At 42.3% G+C, this 27,962-nt stretch overlaps 2 protein-coding genes and 1 long non-coding RNA gene across 6 annotated transcripts; 1 reads left to right on the plus strand and 2 right to left on the minus strand.

Moving 5' to 3' along the window:
* bend3 (BEN domain containing 3) lies at positions 1–25,173 on the minus strand. 3 transcript variants are annotated; one of them, XM_034195394.1, is made up of 5 exons: positions 24,979–25,173; positions 21,977–22,031; positions 16,007–16,185; positions 13,617–15,862; positions 1–11 (listed from the first exon to the last, which is right to left on the minus strand). In XM_034195394.1, exons 2-4 carry the CDS (start codon positions 22,026–22,028, stop codon positions 13,652–13,654), a joined length of 2,442 nt encoding a protein of 813 aa, XP_034051285.1. In that variant the 5' UTR covers positions 22,029–22,031; positions 24,979–25,173; the 3' UTR covers positions 1–11; positions 13,617–13,651. The 3 variants fall into 3 exon arrangements, with proteins under 3 accessions (XP_034051285.1, XP_034051283.1, XP_034051284.1); XM_034195392.1 differs by lacking the exon at positions 1–11 and having other exon boundaries at positions 13,185–15,862; positions 24,979–25,172; XM_034195393.1 differs by lacking the exon at positions 1–11 and having other exon boundaries at positions 13,185–15,862; positions 21,977–22,028; positions 24,976–25,172.
* On the plus strand, positions 6,343–10,575 carry mtres1 (mitochondrial transcription rescue factor 1). 2 transcript variants are annotated; one of them, XM_034195395.1, is made up of 4 exons: positions 6,343–6,420; positions 7,393–7,855; positions 7,984–8,056; positions 10,185–10,575. In XM_034195395.1, exons 2-4 carry the CDS (start codon positions 7,413–7,415, stop codon positions 10,365–10,367), a joined length of 699 nt encoding a protein of 232 aa, XP_034051286.1. In that variant the 5' UTR covers positions 6,343–6,420; positions 7,393–7,412; the 3' UTR covers positions 10,368–10,575. The 2 variants fall into 2 exon arrangements, with proteins under 2 accessions (XP_034051286.1, XP_034051287.1); XM_034195396.1 differs by having other exon boundaries at positions 6,352–6,420; positions 7,355–7,855.
* LOC117532121 lies at positions 11,302–27,331 on the minus strand. Its single transcript, XR_004566789.1, has 3 exons — positions 27,154–27,331; positions 24,785–24,786; positions 11,302–11,312 (listed from the first exon to the last, which is right to left on the minus strand). It is a non-coding gene; the product is annotated as an uncharacterized LOC117532121 (long non-coding RNA).
* Positions 27,332–27,962: the final 631 nt, after the last annotated feature.

Genomic DNA, 27,962 nt, shown 5'->3' on the forward strand with positions numbered 1-27,962 from the left:
TGTATTTTTGCCTTTGTGCATCACGACAGAGGAGTCGAAATGACATCATCAATCAAAGTGTGGGTGTAGTGTAAACTGATGACTTTAATTTGAATGGGTTCAAAAAATTTTATATCACAATAACCATTTTGGAATTACAACCATTTATATACACCATGCCTCCATCTTCAAATCCCATAAATAATTAGACAAAATAAATAGAAAGATTATTTTTTAAAAGTCACCAATTTTACAGCCAGTTTTCTTTAGAAAAATCAGGGGATGGATGCATGTGCATTTTTAGGTGACTGACTATGTCCTGGACTTCATTTACATTAATCATTAAGAAATACAGAGGATTAGTGGTTTGCACTGCTGCAAGAAGGTCCTTGGTTCAAGTTGGACCTGGAGGAGTTTCATAGAATCAATCAATCAATCAATCAATTTTTTTATATAGCGCCAAATCACAACAAACAGTTGCCCCAAGGCGCTTTATATTGTAAGGCAAAGCCATACAATAATTATGTAAAACCCCAATGGTCAAAACGACCCCCTGTGAGCAAGCACTTGGCAACAGTGGGAAGGAAAAACTCCCTTTTAACAGGAAGAAACCTCCAGCAGAACCAGGCTCAGGGAGGGGCAGTCTTCTGCTGGGACTGGTTGGGGCTGAGGGAGAGAACCAGGAAAAAGACATGCTGTGGAGGGGAGCAGAGATCGATCACTAATGATTAAATGCAGAGTGGTGCATACAGAGCAAAAAGAGAAAGAAACAGTGCATCATGGGAACCCCCCAGCAGTCTACGTCTATAGCAGCATAACTAAGGGATGGTTCAGGGTCACCTGATCCAGCCCTAACTATAAGCTTTAGCAAAAAGGAAAGTTTTAAGCCTAATCTTAAAAGTAGAGAGGGTGTCTGTCTCCCTGATCTGAATTGGGAGCTGGTTCCACAGGAGAGGAGCCTGAAAGCTGAAGGCTCTGCCTCCCATTCTACTCTTACAAACCCTAGGAACTACAAGTAAGCCTGCAGTCTGAGAGCGAAGCGCTCTATTGGGGTGATATGGTACTACGAGGTCCCTAAGATAAGATGGGACCTGATTATTCAAAACCTTATAAGTAAGAAGAAGAATTTTAAATTCTATTCTAGAATTAACAGGAAGCCAATGAAGAGAGGCCAATATGGGTGAGATATGCTCTCTCCTTCTAGTCCCCGTCAGTACTCTAGCTGCAGCATTTTGAATTAACTGAAGGCTTTTTAGGGAACTTTTAGGACAACCTGATAATAATGAATTACAATAGTCCAGCCTAGAGGAAATAAATGCATGAATTAGTTTTTCAGCATCACTCTGAGACAAGACCTTTCTGATTTTAGAGATATTGCGTAAATGCAAAAAAGCAGTCCTACATATTTGTTTAATATGCACTTTGAATGACATATCCTGATCAAAAATGACTCCAAGATTTCTCACAGTATTACTAGAGGTCAGGGTAATGCCATCCAGAGTAAGGATCTGGTTAGACACCATGTTTCTAAGATTTGTGGGGCCAAGTACAATAACTTCAGTTTTATCTGAGTTTAAAAGCAGGAAATTAGAGGTCATCCATGTCTTTATGTCTGTAAGACAATCCTGCAGTTTAGCTAATTGGTGTGTGTCCTCTGGCTTCATGGATAGATAAAGCTGGGTATCATCTGCGTAACAATGAAAATTTAAGCAATACCGTCTAATAATACTGCCTAAGGGAAGCATGTATAAAGTGAATAAAATTGGTCCTAGCACAGAACCTTGTGGAACTCCATAATTAACTTTAGTCTGTGAAGAAGATTCCCCATTTACATGAACAAATTGTAATCTATTAGACAAATATGATTCAAACCACCGCAGCGCAGTGCCTTTAATACCTATGGCATGCTCTAATCTCTGTAATAAAATTTGATGGTCAACAGTATCAAAAGCAGCACTGAGGTCTAACAGAACAAGCACAGAGATGAGTCCACTGTCCGAGGCCATAAGAAGATCATTTGTAACCTTCACTAATGCTGTTTCTGTACTATGATGAATTCTAAAACCTGACTGAAACTCTTCAAATAGACCATTCCTCTGCAGATGATCAGTTAGCTGTTTTACAACTACCCTTTCAAGAATTTTTGAGATAAAAGGAAGGTTGGAGATTGGCCTATAATTAGCTAAGATAGCTGGGTCAAGTGATGGCTTTTTAAGTAATGGTTTAATTACTGCCACCTTAAAAGCCTGTGGTACATAGCCAACTAACAAAGATAGATTGATCATATTTAAGATTGAAGCATTAAATAATGGTAGGGCTTCCTTGAGCAGCCTGGTAGGAATGGGGTCTAATAGACATTTTGATGGTTTGGATGAAGTAACTAATGAAAATAACTCAGACAGAACAATCGGAGAGAAAGAGTCTAACCAAATACCGGCATCACTGAAAGCAGCCAAAGATAATGATACGTCTTTGGGATGGTTATGAGTAATTTTTGTAAAATTTTGTTAGCAAAGAAAGTCATGAAGTCATTACTAGTTAAAGTTAATGGAATACTCAGCTCAATAGAGCTCTGACTCTTTGTCAGCCTGGCTACAGTGCTGAAAAGAAACCTGGGGTTGTTCTTATTTTCTTCAATTAGTGATGAGTAGAAAGATGTCCTAGCTTTACGGAGGGCTTTTTTATAGAGCAACAGACTCTTTTTCCAGGCTAAGTGAAGATCTTCTAAATTAGTGAGACGCGATTTCCTCTCCAACTTACGGGTTATCTGCTTTAAACTGCGAGTTTGTGAGTTATACCACGGAGTCAGGCACTTCTGATTTAAGGCTCTCTTTTTCAGAGGAGCTACAGCATCCAAAGTTGTGCTCAATGTGGATGTAAAACTATTGACGAGATAATCTATCTCACTCACAGAGTTTAGGTAGCTACTCTACACTGTGTTGGTATATGGCATTGGAGAACATAACAAAGAAGGAATCATATCCTTAAACCTAGTTACAGCGCTTTCTGAAAGACTTCTGCTGTAATGAAACTTATTCCCCACTGCTGGGTAGTCCATCAGAGTAAATGTAAATGTTATTAAGAAATGATCAGACAGAAGGGAGTTTTCAGGGAAAACTGTTAAGTCTTGTATTTCCATACCATAAGTCAGAACAAGATCTATGATATGATTAAAGTGGTGGGTGGACTCATTTACTTTTTGAGCAAAGCCAATAGAGTCTAATAATAGATTAAATGCAGTGTTGAGGCTGTCATTCTCAGCATCTGTGTGGATGTTAAAATCGCCCACTATAATTATCTTATCTGAGCTAAGCACTAAGTCAGACAAAAGGTCTGAAAATTCACAGAGAAACTCACAGTAACGACCAGGTGGACGATAGATAATAACAAATAAAACTGAATAAAATAAAATAGAAGAAAACAGATCAGATCTAGTCTTGTGTCTCCCGCGTCCCTGCTGGTAAACTAACTGTAATTTTGCTTCTTTTATTCACCTCTGTTACAATCCATTATGAAGCTGTGTAACTGGTGACACAACAGACAAAAGTTATTCAGTGCAGTTATGCAGTTATTTATAGCCTCTGAAAATGGAGGCACGATGCATAAAATTTTCTATATTCCTAAATGCTTTATGCTAACTTTTTGTTAAACACCTTGAGTTTAAGATTAAAGTCTACACACACAAAAAAACAACATTTTGATTGTTTCATTTCAGTGCTTTTGTGGTGGTGTATAGAGGCAAAATACGTCACTGTCCAAATACTTATGGATCTGACTGCATGAACAGCACATCAGTCATCATCTGCCCAAAACACAGACTCTGTGCTGCACAAAAAAGAGAGAACCTGACATCAAATCTATTCCCAAATTGTATGTGTATTTTGTTTCCCAGTCCAGTGTGTATTGGATGTGTGTTTTTGACAGAATGCAGCACACAGAGTTCAGATGTTGACATTTGGTTTTTCATCAGTTCTGCAGCTAGGGTGAAACTGACGGTTTTTACACACAGATACAACCTCACGTCATTTATTATGTACATTTTTATTTTGTTTGTTTTACAACAACAAAGGAAATGTAATGCACCTGAACAAATAAAACCTTGTTCTTACATTGTTTTAAATGATGTAGAGACAAACGTATTATGCACTCCAGCTGACATTATGAATTGTATTAAAGTTGAATGTTAGTGAACATTTCCTACATGTAATAACTGTAGCTGTTACATGGCCAAATAGATAACTGCTCAGAGAGAAAACATCTTGTAAAATGTTTCAGTGGGCTGCATAATGATCTTAATTACATTTGAACTTATGTATTCCAACTGAAAGAAAAGGTGCAATAAACATCTGGAATAAACTTGTGTGTGCATTTAAAATGTTTCCTGCTCGAGTCATCACACCTGGTGGAATCACTGAATTTGTTTTGGCTCCACCCATTTTTGCTCTAGGTTGCAAACGTGCTCAATGGGATCAGAGCTGTAATACCAACATACTGACCAGGATTCCCAGATCATTGCAGATTTTCTTACATTTAGTTTGACTTTGAATTCACTGGAAACAGTATGAACATATGACATTTCATGTTTTGTCAGGTCAGCTTCATTTCATTTGTTGATATATTACATCCATTCTTGTATTTCAGGCCTGCAACACATTCCTAATAAAGTTGGGACGTAGGTAATTTAGAGATAATAGTGAGGTTAAAAATCATGAAATAATGATGTTCTTTCAAACAAGTGATGTCAACAGCTGATTGAAATCATCACTTGATACTAAAGCAGTATCCATGAATGTCTGAGTCTTTGAGGAGCAAAGATGAGCACAGGATCTTTAGATTGTTAACAAATGCACAAGAAAACTAACAAAAAGGTTTAAAACAATGAAATCCCTTTCCTCAAAGAAAGATGGGAAGGGATTTGCATATTTCTCCCTCTAAAGTACACACACACACACACACATTCATCTTCAACCGCTTAGTCCAATCAAGGGTTGCAGGGGGCTGGAGCCTATCCCAGCAGTCATAGAGTGTGAGGCGGGATACACCCAGGACAGGACGCCAGTCTGTCGCAGGGCCACAAACAGACAAACAAACACATTCACACCCACTCACACACCTACGGACAATCAAAAGATTCCAAGCCACCTAACCCACGTGTCTTTGGATGTGGGAGGAAACCAGAGCACCCAGAGGAAACCCACACAAACATGGGGAGAACATGCAAACTCCACACAGAAAGGCCACAGGAGGGAATTGAACCCATGACCTTTGCGCTGTGAGGCAACAGTGCTAATCTCTAAGCCACCGTGCTGCCCTCTTTAAAGTACATAAAATCATTATTCAGATTCAAGGAATCTGACAGCATTTTGGTGCGTAAAGAGCAAAGATATAACCATAAGATGAACACTTGTGATCTCTGAGACATTCATCAATAGCAGATATAACCACATGAATAGGAAACATTGGTCAAGCACTACAATACGGCTTTATATTGACAAATGCCACTTAAACCTTACTGTGTAAAACTTAAAAACCCAAATCCTTATGTCACCATGTCTATAAGTGGTGTTCACGCCTCTGGGTTGGACACACGGGGTTGGACATGTGGAAACGCTTATGGCGGTGAGACAAATCAGTGTTCCAGATCTTTTTTTTTTTGGAAGAAATTTACATTATGTGCTTTTGACCAAAGACAAAAAGGACCAGCTACACTGTTATCAGCTACAAGTCCAAAAGTCAGGATCTGCCATGGGTTTGTGTCAGTGCCGTTGGCAAATGGACTGCAGTTATATCACACTTTTCCATCTGAATCAGAAACTCAAAGTGCTTTACAATGATGCCTCCCATTCACACATACATAAATTACACACACAGATGTCGGGCTGCTGCTATGCAAGGTGCTCAACTGCACACTGGGAGCAACTGGAGGATTAAGGGACTGAGGATGATCTGGTCCCAGTGCTTGACCACTACACCATGACCTCCCAGGCAAAGGCAAAGGAAATTTACACTTCTGTGATGGCAATATTAATGTATAAAAGTACACTGAGATTTTACACTGTAGCCACATCTCAAATATTTTGCCTGCAATTAATCATATTTGGAGTCAGTCTGCTCCATTTCATTATATTTTACCCCCATTTCGTGATGATCAGGCTCCATTTCGCTCCATTTCGTATTTTAGTATAGCCACAATTAGGAGTCTTAACGTTGAAATATACAATCCTCTGACAAAGTAATCAACATAAATCGAATTATTATTGTTTTGTGGAAGCTGCGTCTCATTTTTGCCTTTGTGGTTTGGCTGTCACAACATGGTGCAGTTCCCCTCCTGTACGATAGGCAGCAGCACAGTTTCGACACTCACTCTGAAGGAAGGAAGGAAGGAAGGAAGGAAGTGCCGAGAGACGCCAAAATTTCACGATATGAAAGGTTATTCCTTAGGTGAGTGAGATTCTGAAGTAAACAACAGATCTTCACACTAAAGTTTCAATATCTTGCGTTTATTCGCTATTAGACGAGCGGGGGGAACTGCAGATGTAATGACAAGACAGAAAAGGCAGGTGTTAGCTTGTAGCTATTCGTACGTAGCCGTATTAATAATTCCAAGTCTATTCGTACGTAGCCGTATTAATAATTCCAAGTCTATTCGTACGTAGCGCAGCCTTGTCATGGTTAAAGTTAAAGTTAGTGGCTGTGTTTAACGCAGTTTAGGAATCTAAGTATGTGGCCTTATGACCACGTGAACTATATTGACCAATGAGAGAGACGCTACGTACGAAAAGAATTTCACTTTACAAATACGGCCACGTTTTAACTTCACAGTGACGTTTTAGAATGATTAAGAACACAGATATTACTGTTTTATGGTAAGTGTGATTTGCAGAGAACACCACAGACTGCAGCGTCAGCCACAATAAAAGTGGGCAGCAAACCTGTAAAGAAATCAGGTTAATTTATGTTTCTTGAATGAATTAGAAATAAATCACATTTAATTTTTATTGTAACATTAATGTATAGACATTCCAAATTTCATGTGATTTTCTTACACTGATTTTTAGAGCTGCAATGATTAATGGATTATTATTTGATGCTCGTATTGAGTCATAAAAAACAAATTCCCTTATTTCTTCTCAAATGTGAAGGTTTTCTTATTTTCACTATTTTCTTTTCTCCTCTTTGAAAATAAGCTCATGTTGGACTGTGGAGAAAACACATTTTAAAGGTTTCTTCTTGGGCTCTGTAAAAGCCCAAGCCCCTTGTGGTGTACAGAGGCAAAATCTCTCTCTCTCTCTCTCTCTCTCTCTCTCTCTCTCTCTCTCACTCACTCACTCACTCACTCACTCACTCACTCACTCACTCACTCACACACACACAGACACAGACACAAACGTTCCTCTCTCTCTCTCTCTCTAGTGACTGGGTGACGCACCAGCATGCAGAAGTTGGTGGTTCAGGCACTTGCCATGAGGCAGCTCGGACGGTTGAACCCTCGCCACTTGCTGGCCGCTGGGTACGGACTGAGTCAGACTGAATGGTGTCCCAGGACCATACACACACGGCAGCTGTGGGGCTGCTCGGCTTTCCCTTCACACGGATGTCAAAGACCTGCTCTCCGTGCCAGAGACGCCGTCAGAAATTGGTCCGTCCACCATCTGAGGTTCAAAAGCAGAAAGAGAAGTCCTGGAAAAAAGACACAAGATGAGGAGGAAGAGGATGAGGAGGAGGAGGAGGAAGATGACGTCTATGAAGCCAGAGACTATGAAGAAAAGACAGATGAGGACCCAGATACGTTAAAAGACTACAAAGACGTGGAGAAAAGTATGCCGTCCTTTCGCTATGATGTCGTGCTGAAAACTGGGCTGGACATGTCACGCAAGTGAGTCTATGCACAGTGGCCGTTTTCAGTTTTCTGTGTGCATATTAGCAAATACCAGCGAGCGGCACCCAAGTATTCCAAAGTAAATCCTCTCAAGCTGAACTGAAGCCATTGTTTTCTTTCACCAGTAAAATTGAGGATGCATTCTACAGCAACAGCCTCAGACTAAATGGACAGAGACTCATCAAGAAAAGCAAATCGGTGAGTGCCGTTTCACTTGACACAACTGTGCAAAGGTGTTAGGTGCGTTTAATTCCCTTTACATTTTAAAAAGTATTTTAAGGGATGAAACTCCCTAATTTCTTTGTGGGTCTCCTGGAGGAAGGCTGGATTGTATTTAACCTGGTTTTCATAGTGATTTTATTGTTGTGTAATCTTTGGCCATATGAAGTTGGTGATCATAAAGGAGTTTCTTGGCAGCCAGTCTGCTCTGTGTGCACCTGATCCCAGAAGCAAAGCAGAGCTGAGCCTGATTAGTACTTGGCTGGGAGACCACTTAAGCTACTGTGGTCACACCAACTCACACAGGGGTTTGAAGTGCGTTTGACTGGCTCATCCTGTCTCCACAAATTTGTCTGTGATCATGAGTACTTGTGACTGCTGGCATGCTTGGTTGCACGAACAACCACAATCAATTGTGTAGTAGGTTGTGGCAATCATTATTGATCGTGGAACCAGTCTTCATGACCAGTCATCAGTCGTTTATCTGGTTGTCTGCATGTTTTTGTTTTTGTTTTTTTTGCTTGTGTTGTCATTTTATGATGACCTTGAAAACTTTTGTCCAAGATAATTTTGGAATTTTATATTTAAAAATTGGGTAGTCATAACTTTAAATAAAACACATTCATAAAGTTATTTCTAATTATGGCTTGAAAACAATAGAAAGTCTTAAATTTTGATTTTCACAAAACACAATATTAACTGGAAGTTTTTTGTTCACATTATTTTAGTGCCTATTTATTCATTGAATTATGAAACGCTTACCAGTCAGAGTGAGGAGGCAGTTTGACTTCAAGTCTGCTCAAAATTTCCCCCCCCAAAAAACCCGGAGGGTGCTGTGACCAAAATGAGAAGAGTTCAAGAATAAATCTACCAGGACTTTCACACAGCATCACCAACACAAACCAAACAAATGATCAACAATATTCTAACATTTTCATCAACAGTGGAAAAATAGCAGATGGAGCTGGTGCTGTCCAAGGTCCTGAATGTGACGAGTTTGTTGATCTGCATAGTACATATTTCATGTTTTTCTTAGTAAAATGTTCAAAATAGCCCTAAAATGCAACAAATTTATATGATTTGCTGACCTGATAGCCCAACCAATCATGCCACAAGACAGGACAGATCATGGCAAGTGGTGTTACTGAGGTCGTCATCAGGTGGCACGAACAGCTGCATGAAAAATCATAACAACTTGTCACACGATTGGTTGTGCGATGACCTAAAACCGGTGGTACAACATTCTTGTGAGCTCCTGCGACCTCCATCCATCCATCCATTTTCTTCCGCTTTATCCAGAGTCGGGTCGCGGGGGCAGCAGCTCAAGCAAAGCCGCCCAGACCTCCCGATCCACACACACCTCCCCCAGCTCCTCCGGGGGAACCCCAAGGCTTTCCCAAGCCAGCCGAGAGATGTAGTCCCTCTAGCGTGTCCTGGGTCCTCCCCGGGGCCTCCTCCCAATGGGACGCGCCCGGAACACCTCTCCAGCGAGGTGTCCAGGGTGCATCCGGAAAAGATGCACGAGCCACCTCAGCTGACTCCTTTCGACGTGGAGGAGCAGCGGCTCGACTCCGAGCTCCCCCCGAGTGACCGAGCTCCTCACCCTATCTCTAAGGGAGCGCCCAGCCACCCTGCAGAGGAAACTCATCTCGGCCGCTTGTACTCACAATCTCGTTCTTTCGGTCATGAGCCTAATTTCATGATCATAGGTGAGGATCGGAACGTAGATCGATCGGTAAATCGAGAGCTTTTCCCCCCTACTCAGCTCTCTCTTCACCACGACGGTCCGATACAGCGACCGCATCACTGCAGATGTTGCACCGATCCGTCTATCGATCTCACGCTCCATCCGTCCCTCACTCGTGAACAAGACACCGAGATACTTAAATTCCTCCACTTGAGGCAAGTGGAGGAGTCCTGCGACCTCAATATTTAAATATCAGTCACAACTGGAACTCACACTTGGTATTTTTCTGTTGAACAAATAAACACTTTTAATCAAAACTCAAAGGTGCCAAAATGTTTGCACAGTCCCGCAAATTCCCTCATGTGTTTAATGTTTTCATGCACACTGTTTCTGATAACCTGTGTGTGTTTCTCTCTTCAGGTCAAAGTCGGGGACACCTTAGACCTGGTACTGACACAGAACCTAGAAAAAAACACAGTTACTGTTATGAGGGTCATCCTTAAACAGGTTTTGGGAGAAACCAGAAATGCTGAGAAATACAGAGTTGTACTGAGACGTTGGAAAACTAAAGAGTTTCCGCTGGATGAGGTGTTCAAATCGTGAATTTGCCTTGGACAATATTGACTGCAATACCACTGTGCAGTGAAGGCAACCCCCCCCACCCCATATGATCGATATTGACCTCCAGTTTGACCTTTAAAGCAGTTTCACTAATGCATCATGAAAACCTGAACTTATGAACAGCTGTAGTTATTTTCAATGTTTACCGTTTGCCGCTGTACTCAGTTCATCAATAAAGCTGTAATCTGAAGGTTGGAAAGTTGAAGTTTGTTTTGATGACTTTGCTTAAAGCATTTTTTGTACCTTTTCCTTCTAAGAAGGTGGTTTGTTGGTGTGTCCTCGTTAATTAAGGAATAACTCTGTTGTTTTACAGGCTCCGCTAACGCATCACCAGTAAGATGAATATTTGCGACCATAATCCAGCATTAACATTTGCAAATCATCAGACACAAGCGGGTTATTCCCATTCTAATGCAATTCCATTTTTGCATGGTTTATTTTTCTGTTAAGTACTTCAGTTGGTGAATCTTACCGTAGCAACAGCGTCTTCGTGCCAAACTGGAAATTGAGTGCACAGACCCACAGATTTCTCCATTTCATCAACTGCATTGATTAATTCTGTATCAGAATCCACATTAATACTTTCGTATAATAGATTAAATTCACCCATTTCTGCATCTTCATCGCAGCACTAGTTTCTCTCGCTCTCAGCTAACAGCGCCATTACTGACATCTGCGTAGCAACGCGGTCAGGGCATGGGGTAATACATCAAAATGTGAAATGGTCGAATATTTCGCCACCATCGTGATAATTTATGGTCTGAAATCTCAACTGATTAACCAATCAGATTTGTGGAACAAATGTAATTGGATTAGAATTTCTCCTCTGAATGCCAGAACTGTATCATGAAATAGACCAGGGGTGCCCAAGTTCGGTCCTTGAGATCTACCTTCCTGACACTCTTAGTTGTCTCCCTGTTCAAACACCTGAATCCAATGAAAGACTCGTTAGCAGGCTTTTAATGAGTCTTTCATTGGATTCAGGTGTGTTGGAGCAGAGAGACAACTGAGTGTCAGGAAGGTAGATCTCGAGGACTGAACTTGGGCACCCCTGAAATAGACAAAAGCAACTACAGACCTGTGCTCAAGCTCACGTGATACCTTCCTCTCTGCCAGACAAGTTGTTGCATAATATATTAGTGGTAGTAATTTTTTTGTGTGGTGAAATGTCTGAATTAACAAACTGGCCAACCTCTCTAGATGTAATTGATGATTTTTTTTAAGTGTTCAATTTTTCTAGAAGGTGCTGGATATTTTTTTTCCTTCTTGCACTCCTTGACTGGTCACTGAAACTGACCAAATGGAGGAGTTCTGTTGACTATATATATATACACAGACTTATGTTGTACATAGAACATTTATGCAGCAAAACCAAAACTGTGTAGTATTCCACCTCACTCCCTTTGGATTATGGGAAAATGTTTATATAGATTCACATTGAAAGTCTAAATTACAAGAGCAGTTAGAAATATGCATCCATAAGCTTTATGTATAAATAATTTATTTAATGCTATATATTAACATAGAGAAGATACCAACTGTATAATACAAATTATCCAACCATCAAATGATAACTTCTTTTATATACTTCTGTGTGTGTACACACACACACACACGTTGCCCAGTCATATTTTTAACTGGAATTATTAGAAACAGGCTACTGTGATCCATTGCTATACTCAACAAAAATATAAACGCAACACTTTTGGTTTTGCTCCCATTTTGTATGAGATGAACTCAAAGATCTAAAACTTTTTCCACATACACAATATCACCATTTCCCTCAAATATTGTTCACAAACCAGTCTAAATCTGTGATAGTGAGCACTTCTCCTTTGCTGAGATAATCCATCCCACCTCACAGGTGTGCCATATCAAGATGCTGATTAGACACCATGATTAGTGCACAGGTGTGCCTTAGACTGCCCACAGTAAAAGGCAACTCTGAAAGGTGCAGTTTTGTTTTATTGGGGGGGGGATACCAGTATCTGGTGTGACCACCATTTGCCTCATGCAGTGCAACACATCTCCTTCGCATCATCTGTGAAGAGAACACCTCTCCAACGTGCCAAACGCCAGCGAATGTGAGCATTTGCCCACTCAAGTCGGTTACGACGACGAACTGGAGTCAGGTCGAGACCCCGATAAGGACGATGAGCATGCAGATGAGCTTCCCTGAGACGGTTTCTGACAATTTGTGCAGAAATTCTTTGGTTATGCAAACCGATTGTTCCAGCAGCTGTCCGAGTGGCTGGTCTCAGATGATCTTGGAGGTGAACATGCTGGATGTGGAGGTCCTGGGCTGGTGTGGTTACACGTGGTCTGCGGTTGTGAGGCTGGTTGGATGTACTGCCAAATTCTCTGAAACACCTTTGGAGACGGCTTATGGTAGAGAAATGAACATTCAATACACGAGCAACAGCTCTGGTTGACATTCCTGCTGTCAGCATGCCAATTGCACGCTCCCTCAAATCTTGCGACATCTGTGGCATTGTGCTGTGTGATAAAACTGCACCTTTCAGAGTGGCCTTTTATTGTGGACAGTCTAAGGCACACCTGTGCACTAATCATGGTGTCTAATCAGCATCTTGATATGGCACACCTGTGAGGTGGGATGGATTATCTCAGCAAAGGAGAAGTGCTCACTATCACAGATTTAGACTGGTTTGTGAACCATATTTGAGGGAAATGGTGATATTGTGTATGTGGAAAAAGTTTTAGATCTTTGAGTTCATCTCATACAAAATGGGAGCAAAACCAAAAGTGTTGCGTTTATATTTTTGTTGAGTGTATGTTAAATTGTCATTAATACAAAGTTCTATAAGAAGGCTTAACATAAGCACATTATTTATACAGTGGTGGCATGATGCTACATCAGTAACTGCAATGAAGAAAGGAAAAAAAAAAAAAAATCACTGACTGATTTCATGTCCATACAGTAAAACTCAACTATGCCATTACCTACTATCACTGTTAAGGCTACAATGTTTATCAGGAAAGTATATCAGATACGATGTAACCGTTTTGGCTTATAAATAGGTGTTTAAATTCTTAATCCAACAAGAATAAGACTGTGTAAACTACAACATCTACTGCTGCAGTCAAAAGGTAAAATAGGACCAAGAACAGCCCTGAAACAAAACGGACCATCTTGGTTTCATCCTCCACGTGACAGTTTGTAAAAGCGAACTGATGCATTTTCAGCTTATACATAATGTGCAATTATCTTACTGACAAACTGTAACCTCTCCCGTGAAGAAATGTAACTAGATCACAGTGCTCGACCTCTTGGCTTTCTTAAGAATGTCACATTTCTTGCGATTGGGGCGCCGGCAGCGTTCGTCAATGCTTGGCACACATTCATAGTGCCACACCTCCTCCATCTTCTCCACGGGATACACCGCTTCCACGTAGTGACGGATCAGCCGCAGGCGCACAGGGTCCAGCTGCTTCTTGTTGCAGGCCCCTGAATGGTTGTACTGCAGCCGTAGGTTCTCCTGGGTGAAGAGCTCGGGAAAGAGGCGCACCAGCAGACGGGCAGCAAAATTACCAACAGAGAGACTCTGCTGAACGACTTCCCGAATCTCCGAGTCTGACAGCAAATACACAGACGGTACGGGGAAGTCTGGGGTGGATACAGCCAGCTCATCCAGAGGGATCTTGCAGAAGTCTTTGCTGCTTTTTTCTGGGGGTAAAGAGGCAACATCTGGATCCTCCCTCATGCTGTCTGAATGAAACTGGTTCAGCTGGCAGAGAAAGTCCCTTGCTTCTTGGTCTGACTCTTGGCCATAAACTTTACGCTGCTGCAGGTATGATCGTCTCTGTTCTGTGTCGCGTCTTCTGCACCGCTCGTCAAGCTTCCCCACGAACTCCAACATCCACACTCTGTCGTTCCTGGCCCGTGGGTAGACTAACTGCACATAGTGACGGATCAAATTTACGCGAACAGGGTCGAGCTGCTTTTTGCCGAGGGAACCGCTACAGTTGTACTGCTTCCGTGTGTTCTCCTGGGTGAAGAGTTCAGGGAACATGAGCACCAGCAGCCGAGAAGCAAAGTTCCCAATGGACAAGCTACATTCATAGATGTTCTTCAGCTTCTCCTTGGACAAAATGTACTCCTGTGGAACAATAAAGTCTGGAAGTGGAATCTTCAGATTGTCAAAATCTACGGGTGACAGCAGGGACTTCTTGGATTTGCGACTGCGCCTTTCAATATCACCCAAGTCAGAAACTTTAAAGGACGAAACATCGTCGGAAAGGTTGGCCAGATCGTAGTTATCAGTTTCACTCCCGTTGCTGTTACTGTGAGGACCGTCCAGCGTGTCTTCCATATGCTGAATGCACACCTGCAGCCAGCTCTCTTCTGGAACATCAGGAAAGTTTGCTTCCATGTACTTTCTTATGATTACCATCTTGTCAGAGTCCAGAATCAGCTGTCCCACACTACTAAAACTGCCAGAACCTTCTGGCAGTTTTCCCTCTTCAAAAACCTCAGGGAAGAGGCGGTGCATAAGAAAAATAACAAAGTCCTCAGGGGAGGAGGAATCATCCAGCTCCTCTGTGGCTTGAGTACTGAAGGTAAGGTCTGAGCCAGCCAGGCTGCTCTGTTGGTTATCTAGAGAGACGGGTTCTGCCTGACCCTGTTCATTAATGAAGTCATAGCTTTGCGGATGCTCTGCCTTTACCCCACCACCTGCAGCTGTCTGCTTCTTCGGCAGCCACGCACTTTCCATGTCTCTTTGGGCCCAGAACCGATTTAAAAAATCATTAATCTGAAGCAGGCACTCCTCCTGCCAGACGCTGTTGTTCTTGACAGAAGGGTAACATGCCTCCACGTAGTTCCGGATCAGCTGCAGATGTAGTGACTCCAGTGTTCTCTTACTTGCTGTGCACTCGTGAGAACATTCCCTGGCTTTGAACATCTCCGGGAAGAGATGCACCAGCAGCCGACACCCAAGCTCCCCGGAACTGGACGTCTGCTCCATCAGCTGATTCAGTTCGTTGCTTGTAAGCAGATACTCGGGGGGAGGCTGGAAGTCGCTCAGCATCTCAGCTGGTTTGATCTGCTTCTTTATCCGCATGACTTCAAGGGTCAGCAAGTCCACTTTGCTGTGCAGCTGAGTCATGCTTGAATTGAGGGTATTAAGAATGTAAAACATTTTTTCGATCAGTGGATACAGGCTCGAGTCTGGAGACGCAGTCTGCCCTAATATGGAGCCAAACGAGCCATTTTCCTCTGAACCTTGGACCCGGGGTGAGAGGTCAGTTCTGTAATTGAGCTGAATGCTGGCACCGTGTGCGGCCTGTTGCTCCAGACTCGGCGTGTTCCTCTTCTCTGTGATCCTGTGGGAGATGCTGAAGAGAGGTTTTCTGTAGGACAGTGTGGATTTCTCCTGGCCGTGGTCTCTGTTCTCTCCATTTGTAGCGAGGCACAGAGGTTCATATGTGCTGCTCTCTTCTAGGAAGTGTCGCCCCGTCTAGAAAAGTTAAATAATATTCAAAGAGGTTGATAAACGGTTAGCCCAACACAACATACAGGATAACGGCCTGTGGACAGTCTCGTCAAAGGTAACAAATTTAAATTGAACGCTATGCTTTCAGAAAACACAGTCTGAGTTTACCTTGTCAGACACTCGAACTCTCTTGCTACTCGTGGACTGGTGTGTCTCGGGATCCATCTCTGCAGAGGTCCGTTTACTTGGTTCAGTGACACTCTGACATCCTCCTGCAAGTCCTTCAGGTGAATTGCAAATTGCAAAGTCCTCCTGCTCATCCTTAACGTCTTGGACATGCCTGTGTTCTGCAAACAAACAGATGAATACATAAACAACATCCTGTTTATTCATGTATTTGCTATATTTATTAATAGTTCCACAGAATGGTGACAAGCAATTTGACACTGTATTGTTTCCTGTCTCGATCCACTGGACACTGTATTTAGTGTTTACACACAGCCTGGATTGTAACTCCACAGCCATACCTGTCTTATTGTTACCCAATAACACATATGAAATTGTTTCCATAAAATTACTTTTAAGTTGGAAAAAAACACACTTGCCAGTTTAATTTATTATTGTGTGAATAACAATCATGCATGTCTATACATCACCTGCTCCTATATCTGCTCAGTGAACATCAAAGGTGTCGTCACACTACGATTTATTAAAGTAACAGTTTTAAATAATTTGTCCGGTGGCAAATATCACTTAATCCGCCGGTCTCCGGTGGATTTTGGGGTCTGATGGACAGATGATGCAAACACCTGCATTCAACAGAAGGATTTTCCCAGTTTTAAGACATGTATGTGGGTTGGGGGAGTTGGATTTGAGCAGGATTTGCTGTGGTTTGAACATAAATGTGGCTAGTATCTGGCTCCCTCTGGGATCATGATGTAAAACTTCTTCACTATGTTTATGCGCTGACACTGTGCTGGCGTACAGTGCAACTCCAACAGTGAGAACTGTAAACAACGTTCCTTCTCTAGGGCCCCTTCTCTGCGCTGACAACCAGATTCACACGCACACAGCCACCCCATCTTTTTCTTTAGTCTGACGACTAAATGAACAGCTGCACCACATTTTGCTGCATTGGGAACTGTCCTCGCTCCCCTGGTGCTGAATTTGCAACCTTTGCGGGATCTTTGGCCAATCAGAAGCTCAGTCTGAAGCACTGAACAACCACAAGATATGAAGGCATGAGTATTGTAGAAGTAACAAAAAGTACAGGACAAATGGTAAACAAACTTATAACCACCATGGAAGCTGATGCCTGATGTCCGTTCAGAGTTTTGAGCACACACAAAACTTTCTGACGGACTTGCCAGAGATCAGCTGACAAGGAACGCATTTAACAAATAAAAGGACTTGTACAGAATAAAAACAAACACAAGCATCAAAATTATATTTGTTACTCATACGGTTCCTCAAAGCATCATAGTGTGACTGACACATGAAAAACACGAATCAAATACTTTTTTAAACACCGTTTACATGTTTCAAAGGTCCACGACTGTGTTTAACTAATGATCGTTTCAGGCCTATCGAGCATTTTAGGGCAAAAGCCCGGCACTTAACACACACACAATAAAACAGATTTCAGATATTTCTGTGACAGTTATTAAAGCAATAGCTCCATAAGAAAATGAATGAGCAGGTGTTTGGCTTAATAATGTAACAAACTCTTTATCTCTCACCTTTCTGCTGATGTGCTGAAATCATTATTATTTCCAGAATAATGACATTTGGTGTTATTTTTCATTGGTGCTATTAAAAATAAATATTTCTGGCCAGGCACTGATGAGATTTAATTTAGCTAAATTTTTTTGACATTATTGTTATATGGCTGGGGGGGCCTGGCTGCCGGTTTGTTTCTGTTTTTTGGTTTTCCTCCCAGGTGGCGTGCGTTTGGGACTGAGTGGCTGTGTTGCTGAGGCTGTCAGGACCTCACCCTGATCACCTGCGACTCGTCAGGACTCACAGCTGTGGTGCATCTGGATGGATAGGAACATGTTGGCATTTAAGACTGGAGTGCACAGTGTGTATTTGCCAGAGACTCGACCTTGTGACCAGACGGGTGAGATCGTCGTCTCGGGAGCCATCTCATCAACAGCGGATGCTGAGAACGTCCAGGTTTGATGCACAGTCTGTGAAAGAGGAGGGGGTGAGGTTTCACGCTCGTCAGCACACTTCCTGAGGTACGTTAGATTTTGTGACTAACAGTTATACAGTCAGTAAATGTGGTGTCCCTCACACCTTATTGTATTGAGCTGTTTGTTAGTCATGTATCAGCTTCCACTGCAGTGGAGTTTTGTGAACTGGATGTTCCATGCCTGCAGGTTGGGAAGCTGATCAGTAATCAAGCCAGGAAGTGTTTGCTGTTTGTACACCTTTAAGTGTTCTGTGTGTAGAGTGTGGACTCACATAATGGTTCCTTCTTTCACAGACTCGGTTGTTGCGGCCACCTGGGGGGTGTCGGCGGGGTCCTTGGGTCCGAAACAGCTTCTGGCTCCGGACCGTTAGCGCTGCTGGGAGCGCACCACGCCAGGCCGCACCTTTTTGTTATTATATTATCACTGTTATGTATTAAATTCAGTTAGCCTTTGTACCGTGCTCTGCTTATTTCATACTGGGTCCTTCAAACGCTGGTCGGTTCTCCGAGCTGCGTCCGACACATAACAGTAGTCTCTGGCCAAACATCACGGACCCAGCGGTAGCAGAGACGGTAACGCGCCGGGAAGGCGGCAGCAGACGTTCAGTGGTTATCCGGATCAGTTGCGGGGCTCTCCGCCCGGAAGGTGCGTGTTTGAGAACCCATTACTGGATACTGATTTGTGCTCTCTTGCAGCCGTGTTCCTGTGTTGTGCCTTATCCGTGGGTCGTGGTGGAGTGTGACTGGCGACGGCTTCGCGTCGCACTCCGACCGGATAAGAGGTGTAAACGGGAGCTGCAAGAGTGCGTTTGTAATGGGTTCACGCGCACGGCGGAGCTCTGTTAGCACGGGTCGCTGGGCTTCCTGTGCTACAGTCGTAGCCCCGTTTCCCCGGACAAAGGTAACTACTGCGTCTGTTGTATCAGCTCCGGCGTTATTTAGTTGAGCACATTTTGGTTGTGTGTTGCACTCAGCTGCGCACATAAGAGCAGCTCGTTTGTTTTTTCTGTCGCCAAAGGGGTTTTTTCATTTTTTGCACTCTGGTTCCCCCTTGTGGTGACTGAATCACGTTACCGTCAAGCTCTTGAGTAGGAACAGGTGTGTTCCATTTGGTTGAGCTTGACGGTATAACTCACTGATTTATTTTGTGTTAGTTCATTTTGTGTGGGTGTTTGAGTTGGTTTTTGTGTGGGATTTTATTTTTTGTTGTCCACTATTTGTCTGGGGTTGTGACCCTGCAGCCTGTCTGACAAAGAACAAATACAAAAAAAAGGGACCCAAACAACTGTGTGTTGGTCTGTTTGTTTTTTCTTTTATTTCTTTTTGTTTCACATCCCCAGGGTTAGATGGGACGGTCCCCTGGGGGGTGATGGGGTGGTACTTGGGTTGTTTTTTCTCTTTGTTTTTTGTTATGCCCTCTCTTCTCCTCTGACTCCAGCCGGGTGTGCCGTAGTGTCGGCATTGCTGGAGGGGTGCAGTTAGGTTCTGCTGGGCGTTTCCCAGGTAGCCTCTGCACCCGGGAGGGGAGGGGGGGGGGGTTTGGGGTATCTTTTTGTTTTCCCCCCCCAGTTTCCACCCTCAGGGTTTGACTGTGGTGTCCTCTGGGGGGGAAAGGGCGTTGGGTCCATCTAGCCGTGGACGGCCGGGGCTGGGTCCATTGGTCATGAGGGGAGGCGTCTCCTGGGGTTGACGAGTGGTCCTCTGGGAGGCGCTGGTAGTCCCCGTGGGTGACGTTGGATCCCAGAGGGACCCCGGCCGTGGTTATTACTCCTGGAGCTGGCGGGTGGCCCTCTGGGGGGTGTTGGTCCCTACGTGTCGTTTGGGGGGAGGAGGGGGGGGTATTTTGGCATTTTTGTTTGTGAGCTCAAGTTTGGGTTTTTCTTTTCTCCCCTTCCCTGGGGTTTGATGGAACGGTCCTCTGGGGGGGGGGGGGGTATTTTGGCATTTTTGTTTGTGAGCTCAAGTTTGGGTTGTTTTTCCTTTCTCCCCTTCCCTGGGGTTTGATGGGACGGTCCCCTGGGGAGGGGGGGGTGTTTTGGTTGTTTTGTTTTATGACTAATCACACATGTTTTGGATAAAGGCTGACCGCACAGGTGTAAGAACTCCTGGCCACACCTGTACTAAGAGACTGTCAGAAACAAGGGCAAAGATGCAGCCAGTTCAACCAGTCTGTTGGAGGATGAACACAGACGCGGTTTCCAGCCATGGTCCCTGGAGGGGGGTGTTTCTCCTGGGCCAGGTGTGTGTGGTCGCCGGGAGGCTTCCCGTGAGGGTGGGGTACTGTTATATGGCTGGGGGGGCCTGGCTGCCGGTTTGTTTCTGTTTTTTGGTTTTCCTCCCAGGTGGCGTGCGTTTGGGACTGAGTGGCTGTGTTGCTGAGGCTGTCAGGACCTCACCCTGATCACCTGCGACTCGTCAGGACTCACAGCTGTGGTGCATCTGGATGGATTGGAACATGTTGGCATTTAAGACTGGAGTGCACAGAGTGTATTTGCCAGAGACTCGACCTTGTGACCAGACGGGTGAGATCGTCGTCTCGGGAGCCATCTCATCAACAGCGGATGCTGAGAACGTCCAGGTTTGATGCACAGTCTGTGAAAGAGGAGGGGGTGAGGTTTCACGCTCGTCAGCACACTTCCTGAGGTATGTTAGATTTTGTGACTAACAGTTATACAGTCAGTAAATGTGGTGTCCCTCACACCTTATTGTATTGAGCTGTTTGTTAGTCATGTATCAGCTTCCACTGCAGTGGAGTTTTGTGAACTGGATGTTCCATGCCTGCAGGTTGGGAAGCTGATCAGTAATCAAGCCAGGAAGTGTTTGCTGTTTGTACACCTTTAAGTGTTCTGTGTGTAGAGTGTGGACTCACATAATGGTTCCTTCTTTCACAGACTCGGTTGTTGCGGCCACCTGGGGGGTGTCGGCGGGGTCCTTGGGTCCGAAACAGCTTCTGGCTCCGGACCGTTAGCGCTGCTGGGAGCGCACCACGCCAGGCCGCACCTTTTTGTTATTATATTATCACTGTTATGTATTAAATTCAGTTAGCCTTTGTACCGTGCTCTGCTTATTTCATACTGGGTCCTTCAAACGCTGGTCGGTTCTCCGAGCTGCGTCCGACACATAACAATTATAGGCTCTATAACTAATTAATCTAAATTAACATATTAGTTTGACAGCCTTAATTATAATATAAAAGCCTGACGTGTCAGGTCTACACACTGTGCGTAAGCCTGCGAGACACATGAGCTGGACGTTTTATTTTCCCATATTTATCTCCTTTCTGTATCTGCTGGAAATCTATGCATTTTATATCAGTTTTCAGATTTAGTGCATCCATATGCACATCATCTAATCATTTTGAAACTTTTTGGAGACTAAACCAAACATCCAACAACCCACCGTGTTGAGATGTGTGTGCTTTGCAGTTTGTTCAATGCAGAATCACACCGGTGTTGGAAACAATATGGTGCCTGTCGGTCAAAACACTGGGGCGTCAGTGTCGCCAATCTTTGTATGTAAGCATTAATAATTAATATACAAATAAAAATGAACAGTGACTGTTGTGATGTGAGCATGTTTTGCGACTCATTACTCATCATGGATGTTTTTAACAGAAATGGTTGACTCCAACGGTTGGCTAACTCCAGTATATCTGAAAATCTGAGTTTTTAAGGATAGCGACAAATATTTCATTTCAGCCGTCAAAATATCCCATCTGAATGGAACAACTGGGTCTTAGCCTACAACAGCATGGATTCAAACTAACATCTACTAGGAACAACAGAGGGAAATGAGCTGATGACTCTAATCTGGCTTGTTCACTTTGTTTCGCACGGTGATGTACCTGAATGTGTGCTGTCACTTCATGTCTGTATGTGTCTCTGTATTCTCACACGAGCATTAATTCATTTGAATCAGCACATACTGATGAATGTAGAACTTGCCTTTCTCAAGCATCGCTTCATCTAAGATTTCTCTGTGCACAGAGAAACTCATAGCCTGGAAAGAAAAGATAAAAAAGTCACTGACAGAAAATAAAAACACATTTGTGCTGTTTTTATATGCCAGGACACAAAGATCACCTGGATTCTTCTGCTGAATCCTCAAATTACAACAGCAATGACGCAACAGAAGATCAGTGACAACTGTTGCATCATTGCGTCACTGAATTAGAGATCCAACACTGAATCATTGATTTATTTTTTTAAAAACACAAATATTATAAACAACATTTTCAAGCCAAGCTGTTTCTCAAATATGCTGAGCAAAATGTCCAATGCACTCTGTTGTGTCTTTTTGGACATGATATTGGTACGTTTAGTATAATTTTTGTAAAGTTCAATTCATATCCTGTTCTTTTGAAATAAAACATTGTTGCAGCCAGTTTTCACAGGTGGTGCTGTTAAAAACACGATCTGTGAGTGTGTGGTCAGCCATTCTGCTGTCTGAGGGGTCACACCGAGTCCACAGCCTCCAGATCGTGGATACACTGACAGGGTGCTTGTACCACCTGCTGCTGTGATATTCATCCAATTAGCATCACAACTGTACTGTTTGGATGCACCCATACATTCCCATCACTAGAATCTGTCAAGGTAATTACAACCCCAGTTCCAATGAAGTTGGGACGTTGCGTAAAATGTAAATAAAAACAGAATACAATGATTTGCAAATCCTCTTCAACCTATATTCAGTTGAATACACCACAACGACAAGATGTTTAATGTTCAAACTGATAATCTTTATTGTTTTTGTGCAAATATTTGCTCATTTTGAAATGGATGCCTGCAACACGTTTCAAAAAAGCTGGGACAGGGGCAACAAAAGACTGGGAAAGTTGATGAATGCTCAAAGAACACCTGTTTGGAACATTCCACAGGTTAACTGGAAACAGGTGAGTGTCCTGATTGGGTATAAAAAGAGCAGCCCCAAAAGGCTCAGCCATTCACAAGCAAAGATGGGGCGAGGATCACCACTTTGTGAGCAACTATGTGAAAAATGGTCCAACAGTTTAAGAACAATGTTTCTCAATGTGCAATTGCAAGGAATTTAGGGATTCTATCATCTACAGTCCATAATATAACCAGAAGATTCAGAGAATTTGGAGAACTTTCTACATGTAAGCGGCAAGGCTGAAAACCAACAATGAATGCCCGTGACCTTTGATCCCTCAGGTGGCACTGCATTAAAAACTGACATCATTGTGTAAAGGATCTTACCGCGTGGGCTCAGGAACACTTCAGAAAACCATTGTCAGTTAACACAGTTCATCACTACATCTACAAGTGCAAGTTAAAACTCTACCATGCAAAGTGAAAGTCAAACATCAACAACATCCAAAAATGCCGCAGCCTTCTCTCGGCCCGAGCTCATTTGAAATGGACAGACGCAAAGTGGAAAAGTGTGCTGTGGTCTGATGAGTCCACATTTCAAATTGTTTTTGGAAATCATGGACGTCGTGTCCTCTGGACAAAAGAGGAAAAAGACCATCCAGATTGTTACCAGCGCAAAGTTCAAAAGCCAGCATCTGTGATGGTATGGGGGTGTGTTAGTGCCCATGGGATGGACTACTTACACATGTGATGGCACCATCAATGCTGAAAGGTACATCCAGGTTTTGGAGCAACACATGCTGCCGTCCAAGCAACGTCTTTTTCAGGGACGTCCCTGCTTATTTCAGCAAGACAATGCCAAGCCACATTCTGCACGTGTTACAACAGCGTGGCTTCGTAGTAAAAGAGTGCGGGTACTAGACTGGCCTGCCTGCAGTCCAGACCTGTCGCCCATTGAAAATGTGTGGCGCATTATGAAGCGCAAAATATGACAATGGAGACCCCGGACTGTTGAACAACTGAAGACGTACATCAAGCAAGAATGGGAAAGAATTCCATCTACAAAGCTTCAACAATTAGTGTCCTCAGTTCCCAAACACTTATTGAGTGTTGTTAGAAGGAAAGGTGATGTAACACAGTGGGAAACATACCACTGTCCCAGCTTTTTTGAAACATGTTTCAGGCATCCATTTCAAAATGAGCAAATATTTGCACAAAAACAATAAAGATTATCAGTTTGAACATTAAATATCTTGTCTTTGTGGTGTATTCAATTGAATATAGGTTGAAGAGGATTTGCAAATCATTGTATTGTTTTTATTTACATTTTACACAACATTCCAACTTGATTGGAACTGTCAACATGACCCCCATCTGAAAATTACATTCATTATATTTTGAAGTGACTGACCACACATGGGAAGGAGTACGTTACTGTTATACTGTTTAAATGTAAACTCATATTGTTTCATTTTTTTCCCAGTTACATTGGAGGTTTTGCTCAGTTTTGCTGACCTCAGGAATCTTTAAATGTAACGGAGCTGCTGATTCAAAGACCTCAACGTGTCCACATGAAATCATTCGTAAAAAAAAAAAAGTACTCACTGATTAAGTAAATATATTTATCACAACAAGGCAGTAGAACAACAAAATGTACGTTATTTTCCGCTGGTTGAAGGATGAAGACAAGAAGCTGTCAAAGAAAACGAGAGCTTTTCCGTGTCGTGATTCCGCTGACGGCCAACTGTAATAACACAGTTATTACAGTCCTCCGCTCAGACACCCGGTTCTGTGTAAACCGTGTGACACCGTGAGTTGTGTCCTTATTCTTTTATAATAATAATAATTGTTATTATTATCAGGCCACTTCCTCATTCTTCCGCCCAGGAACCCTGAACCACAACACAGGGCTAAGCTAACAGCTAGGCTAACATGACGCTTCCAGCAGCACCGACACAAAGTTACCATTCCGGCGACACGGCGCGTGGGTGTGATGGCCGATAAACCGTTTGCTTTTATTACAGAAAACATTTTGTGCGCAAATTTAGACGACGCGGCGCTGTTTGCGTAAACGAGCGCCCCCTGCTGTTCGTTTCACGGTGCTTTAAACTCACCGTTACGGTTCCACGCGCTCCTCCGCCGCTCTCATTGGCCTCTTGGACATTTCCGCAGCCTGTCCTGTTTTCTTTATGCCTTCAGAAATCTGCTTCTTGTTGATATTATATATGTATTTTTTTTTCTCGTGAAGCTTCTTCTACGCTTTCTCGCCTGACGTAAGGTGTGTGTTGATGTCAGTTCTTCTTCTCCTCCTTCTCGGTGTTGTTAGCGTAGTGATGTCTGAAACACATTTCGACACCAGTGTCGATTTTTTTAAGCAAAAGTACCGCTGATCTACCCTCTTGGAGATGGTGGCCATCTTACTGCACCCACGTCTTAAAACTAATGACAGTTCATCAAAATAAGTGTATAAAGAAACCAGTCTAATGTGTAATATGGTAATAGAAAATAATATTCTAAAAAAAAAGCTTAAAAAGACAGGACACAAACAATATACATAAATAACCACAGCAACTCATATAAACATTTAAAATTCACTCACTCGTCTTCAAATGCTTGCTCAAATTAACTCCTACAAATTAATTCTTTGTGACTGAGTGATTGTATAATATCTGTTCTGTGTGGCCTTGATATTTGATGGATTCTGGGGAAAGTTGAAACAATTTATAACTGAACCCACAACCCTTCCACAATGTTTAATCCATGCTGACTAAAACTGAGTTAAAATGTTACGACCTTCAATTTGACCTTTCACAGCCATCCACAGTCAAATACTATGTGATAAAAAAAATAAATAAAAACGCGATATAGTGAACAATAAATTGGCTACAAGCAAATACATTTCTTATACTTCAAATATTTTGAGAAATATGTTAAGCCATATTTAAGCTTTGAAGTCTGATACGGAGGTGTGCGCTCAAAGGGCGTGCTTGAGTTGACCAGTTGACCAAACTGAGTGTAGCAAGATGGCTGCCGAGACACTTCCGGTGGTCTCATTTGTAGGTGAACCCGCAGTGCAATGAACCCTCAGCCGAAGCTTCCTTCCCCGAAGTCCCGAAGGATATCATATAGTTTCAATCCTTTGAGGGGCGGCTCGATTATCTTATTTCTAGAACTTTAAAGAAGAAACATTGTGCGACTGTTTCGCTGCATTTGATGTTTGTGATTGAATGTGTGTACAGTCTTTGTACTTTTAAATACTATCTTACAGAAATGATGTTGACTTCTGCCAAATGGCCGAATGTAGTTATATGTTTGCAACTGCTTGTTTATCTCTTTGTTACAGTATAAGTCAGAAGTAGCCTCCAGAATGTTATTTTGTGGACAGATGGGTCATGGAAGAATATTCCTCTATTTCTGTTTTCCTTTGCTTCGCTTATGACGTCATAATCAGTTGATTACGCTGGCAGATGGCGCTATTATATCTCACAAATAATTGGCATTGACTTAGTTTTTGCATTTATATATTTAGTTTTAAAAATCCTTTATACTGATTTACACTTTTTTTTAAATTTTGCTAATGATATGAACTATTTAAAATGTGAACTTCTTGTTTTACTTGATACATTCTGAAATCTATAATAAGTTTACACATATATAGTCTAATTTACAGTACTACAACTTTTGCCTGAATGTAAAAGTTTCATAATTAAACTTACGTATTGTTATAAATATATCTTAGAACTAACAGGTGAAAATGTTTTCTTATATCGATGTTTTGTTACACGTTTGGATCTACACAGACTTTCTAGACAAATGCAGTACGTAGTTTTCACTTTTAATTTCACAAATGTGCTATTTTGTTCGCTTATACTGTAATTTAAATTAACGTCACTTTATAGGCTGTCATCATGTGATACTTTGTTACTTTGTACAAAGGATGTATGTGCAATGTTTTTGTCGGTTTTCCCAACGTGGTTATATTAGCACGTGTAATACCCACAAACAGCCACCAGATTGCGCCAAAGTAACCATGATCAATAGCTTCAAGTGAGTGAACCTTTATTGATTATTGAGAAAGCTTTGATTCATTTATTAACACTTTGACGTGGCGGCTGAGAAACCAGAGTGTCTCTGTGTCAGAGAGAGAAAAACCGTTTAGTTTAGAAAAGTTACCCGACGATCTCAACCAACTGCTTCACTAGAAGCCAAGCTTGTTTTGAAACGCTCTTAACGTTCCACGATGGCGACATCTAGTGGTCACTCTATTGTAACGGTTAAATTAAATGGACTGCAGGTTATAAAAACACAGAACAATGCAAACTCATGTACAGTAATAAATAGCAACTTTAGGGACAAGAATCTTAATTTAAAAAAGAGAAAAGCACAATAAAATGCATAGAAAAGTACCAGAATGTACACGACAAAATTCTGTCATTAGAACTTCACACTGTATATTCTTTCTCATTATGTTAAATCGTAGACATTTGTACAAAGTAATCAAATGTTAAAAATGTACAAAAAGCGAAAAACTGTTTCTACTGCAGGAAAGTGAAGTTAGTATCAGCCAAAGTAACCATTAAAAAAAAACAACCCACTGACAAACGTCTCTTTAACCAAAGACAGTACAAATGCTTCGCCCAAAATATACATGAACTGGGATTTTTATTCGGGTATCAGCTCGGCTCATGACTCTACAATCTTTAATGTTCCAGTGGAGAAGGCAAAGTGTTTTCCAAAGAGGTTTTTCTTTTTTTTGGTCGGTGTCAGGCACTATGATGTGATACGGATACAGATGCTTTTTTTGTACAGAACCAGACAGTGTTTTGTTTTTTGTAACGGTTCAACATTTAATAAGTGATAAATGTTCTGGTTTCTCTCCCACAGTGAACAAACCATTTAAGATGTGTGACACAATGTCAGAAATCCACTTTTCATTCATCTTCCTCACATTTTCTGTTTGTGGCTTTTATTACAGCACCTTTTCGTCTTTGTAACAGGTTTAGTGGCTTTGTTTCAAAATAAAAGCGGTAGTATGAGTGGAAAGCCGATGATTGACAGCTCAGCATCTGTCTTTGCTCCAGCAGAATCACAACTGGTC

Source organism: Thalassophryne amazonica, chromosome 19, assembly GCF_902500255.1.
Source record: "Thalassophryne amazonica chromosome 19, fThaAma1.1, whole genome shotgun sequence".
Classification (NCBI taxonomy): domain Eukaryota; kingdom Metazoa; phylum Chordata; class Actinopteri; order Batrachoidiformes; family Batrachoididae; genus Thalassophryne; species Thalassophryne amazonica.

Bases quoted from the DNA above. Each gene is read 5' to 3' on its own strand.
- mtres1 (XM_034195395.1), top strand. From the start codon at position 7,413: ATGCAGAAGTTGGTGGTTCAGGCACTTGCCATGAGGCAGCTCGGACGG. The intron at 7,856-7,983 runs GTGAGTCTATGC...TTCTTTCACCAG, and splicing joins GGGCTGGACATGTCACGCAA to TAAAATTGAGGATGCATTCT. The intron at 8,057-10,184 runs GTGAGTGCCGTT...TTCTCTCTTCAG, and splicing joins TCATCAAGAAAAGCAAATCG to GTCAAAGTCGGGGACACCTT.
- bend3 (XM_034195394.1), bottom strand. From the start codon at position 22,028: ATGAGTTTCTCTGTGCACAGAGAAATCTTAGATGAAGCGATGCTTGAG. The intron at 16,186-21,976 runs GCAAGTTCTACA...GTTTGTTTGCAG, and splicing joins TGAAGCGATGCTTGAGAAAG to AACACAGGCATGTCCAAGAC. The intron at 15,863-16,006 runs GTAAACTCAGAC...TAACTTTTCTAG, and splicing joins GAGTTCGAGTGTCTGACAAG to ACGGGGCGACACTTCCTAGA.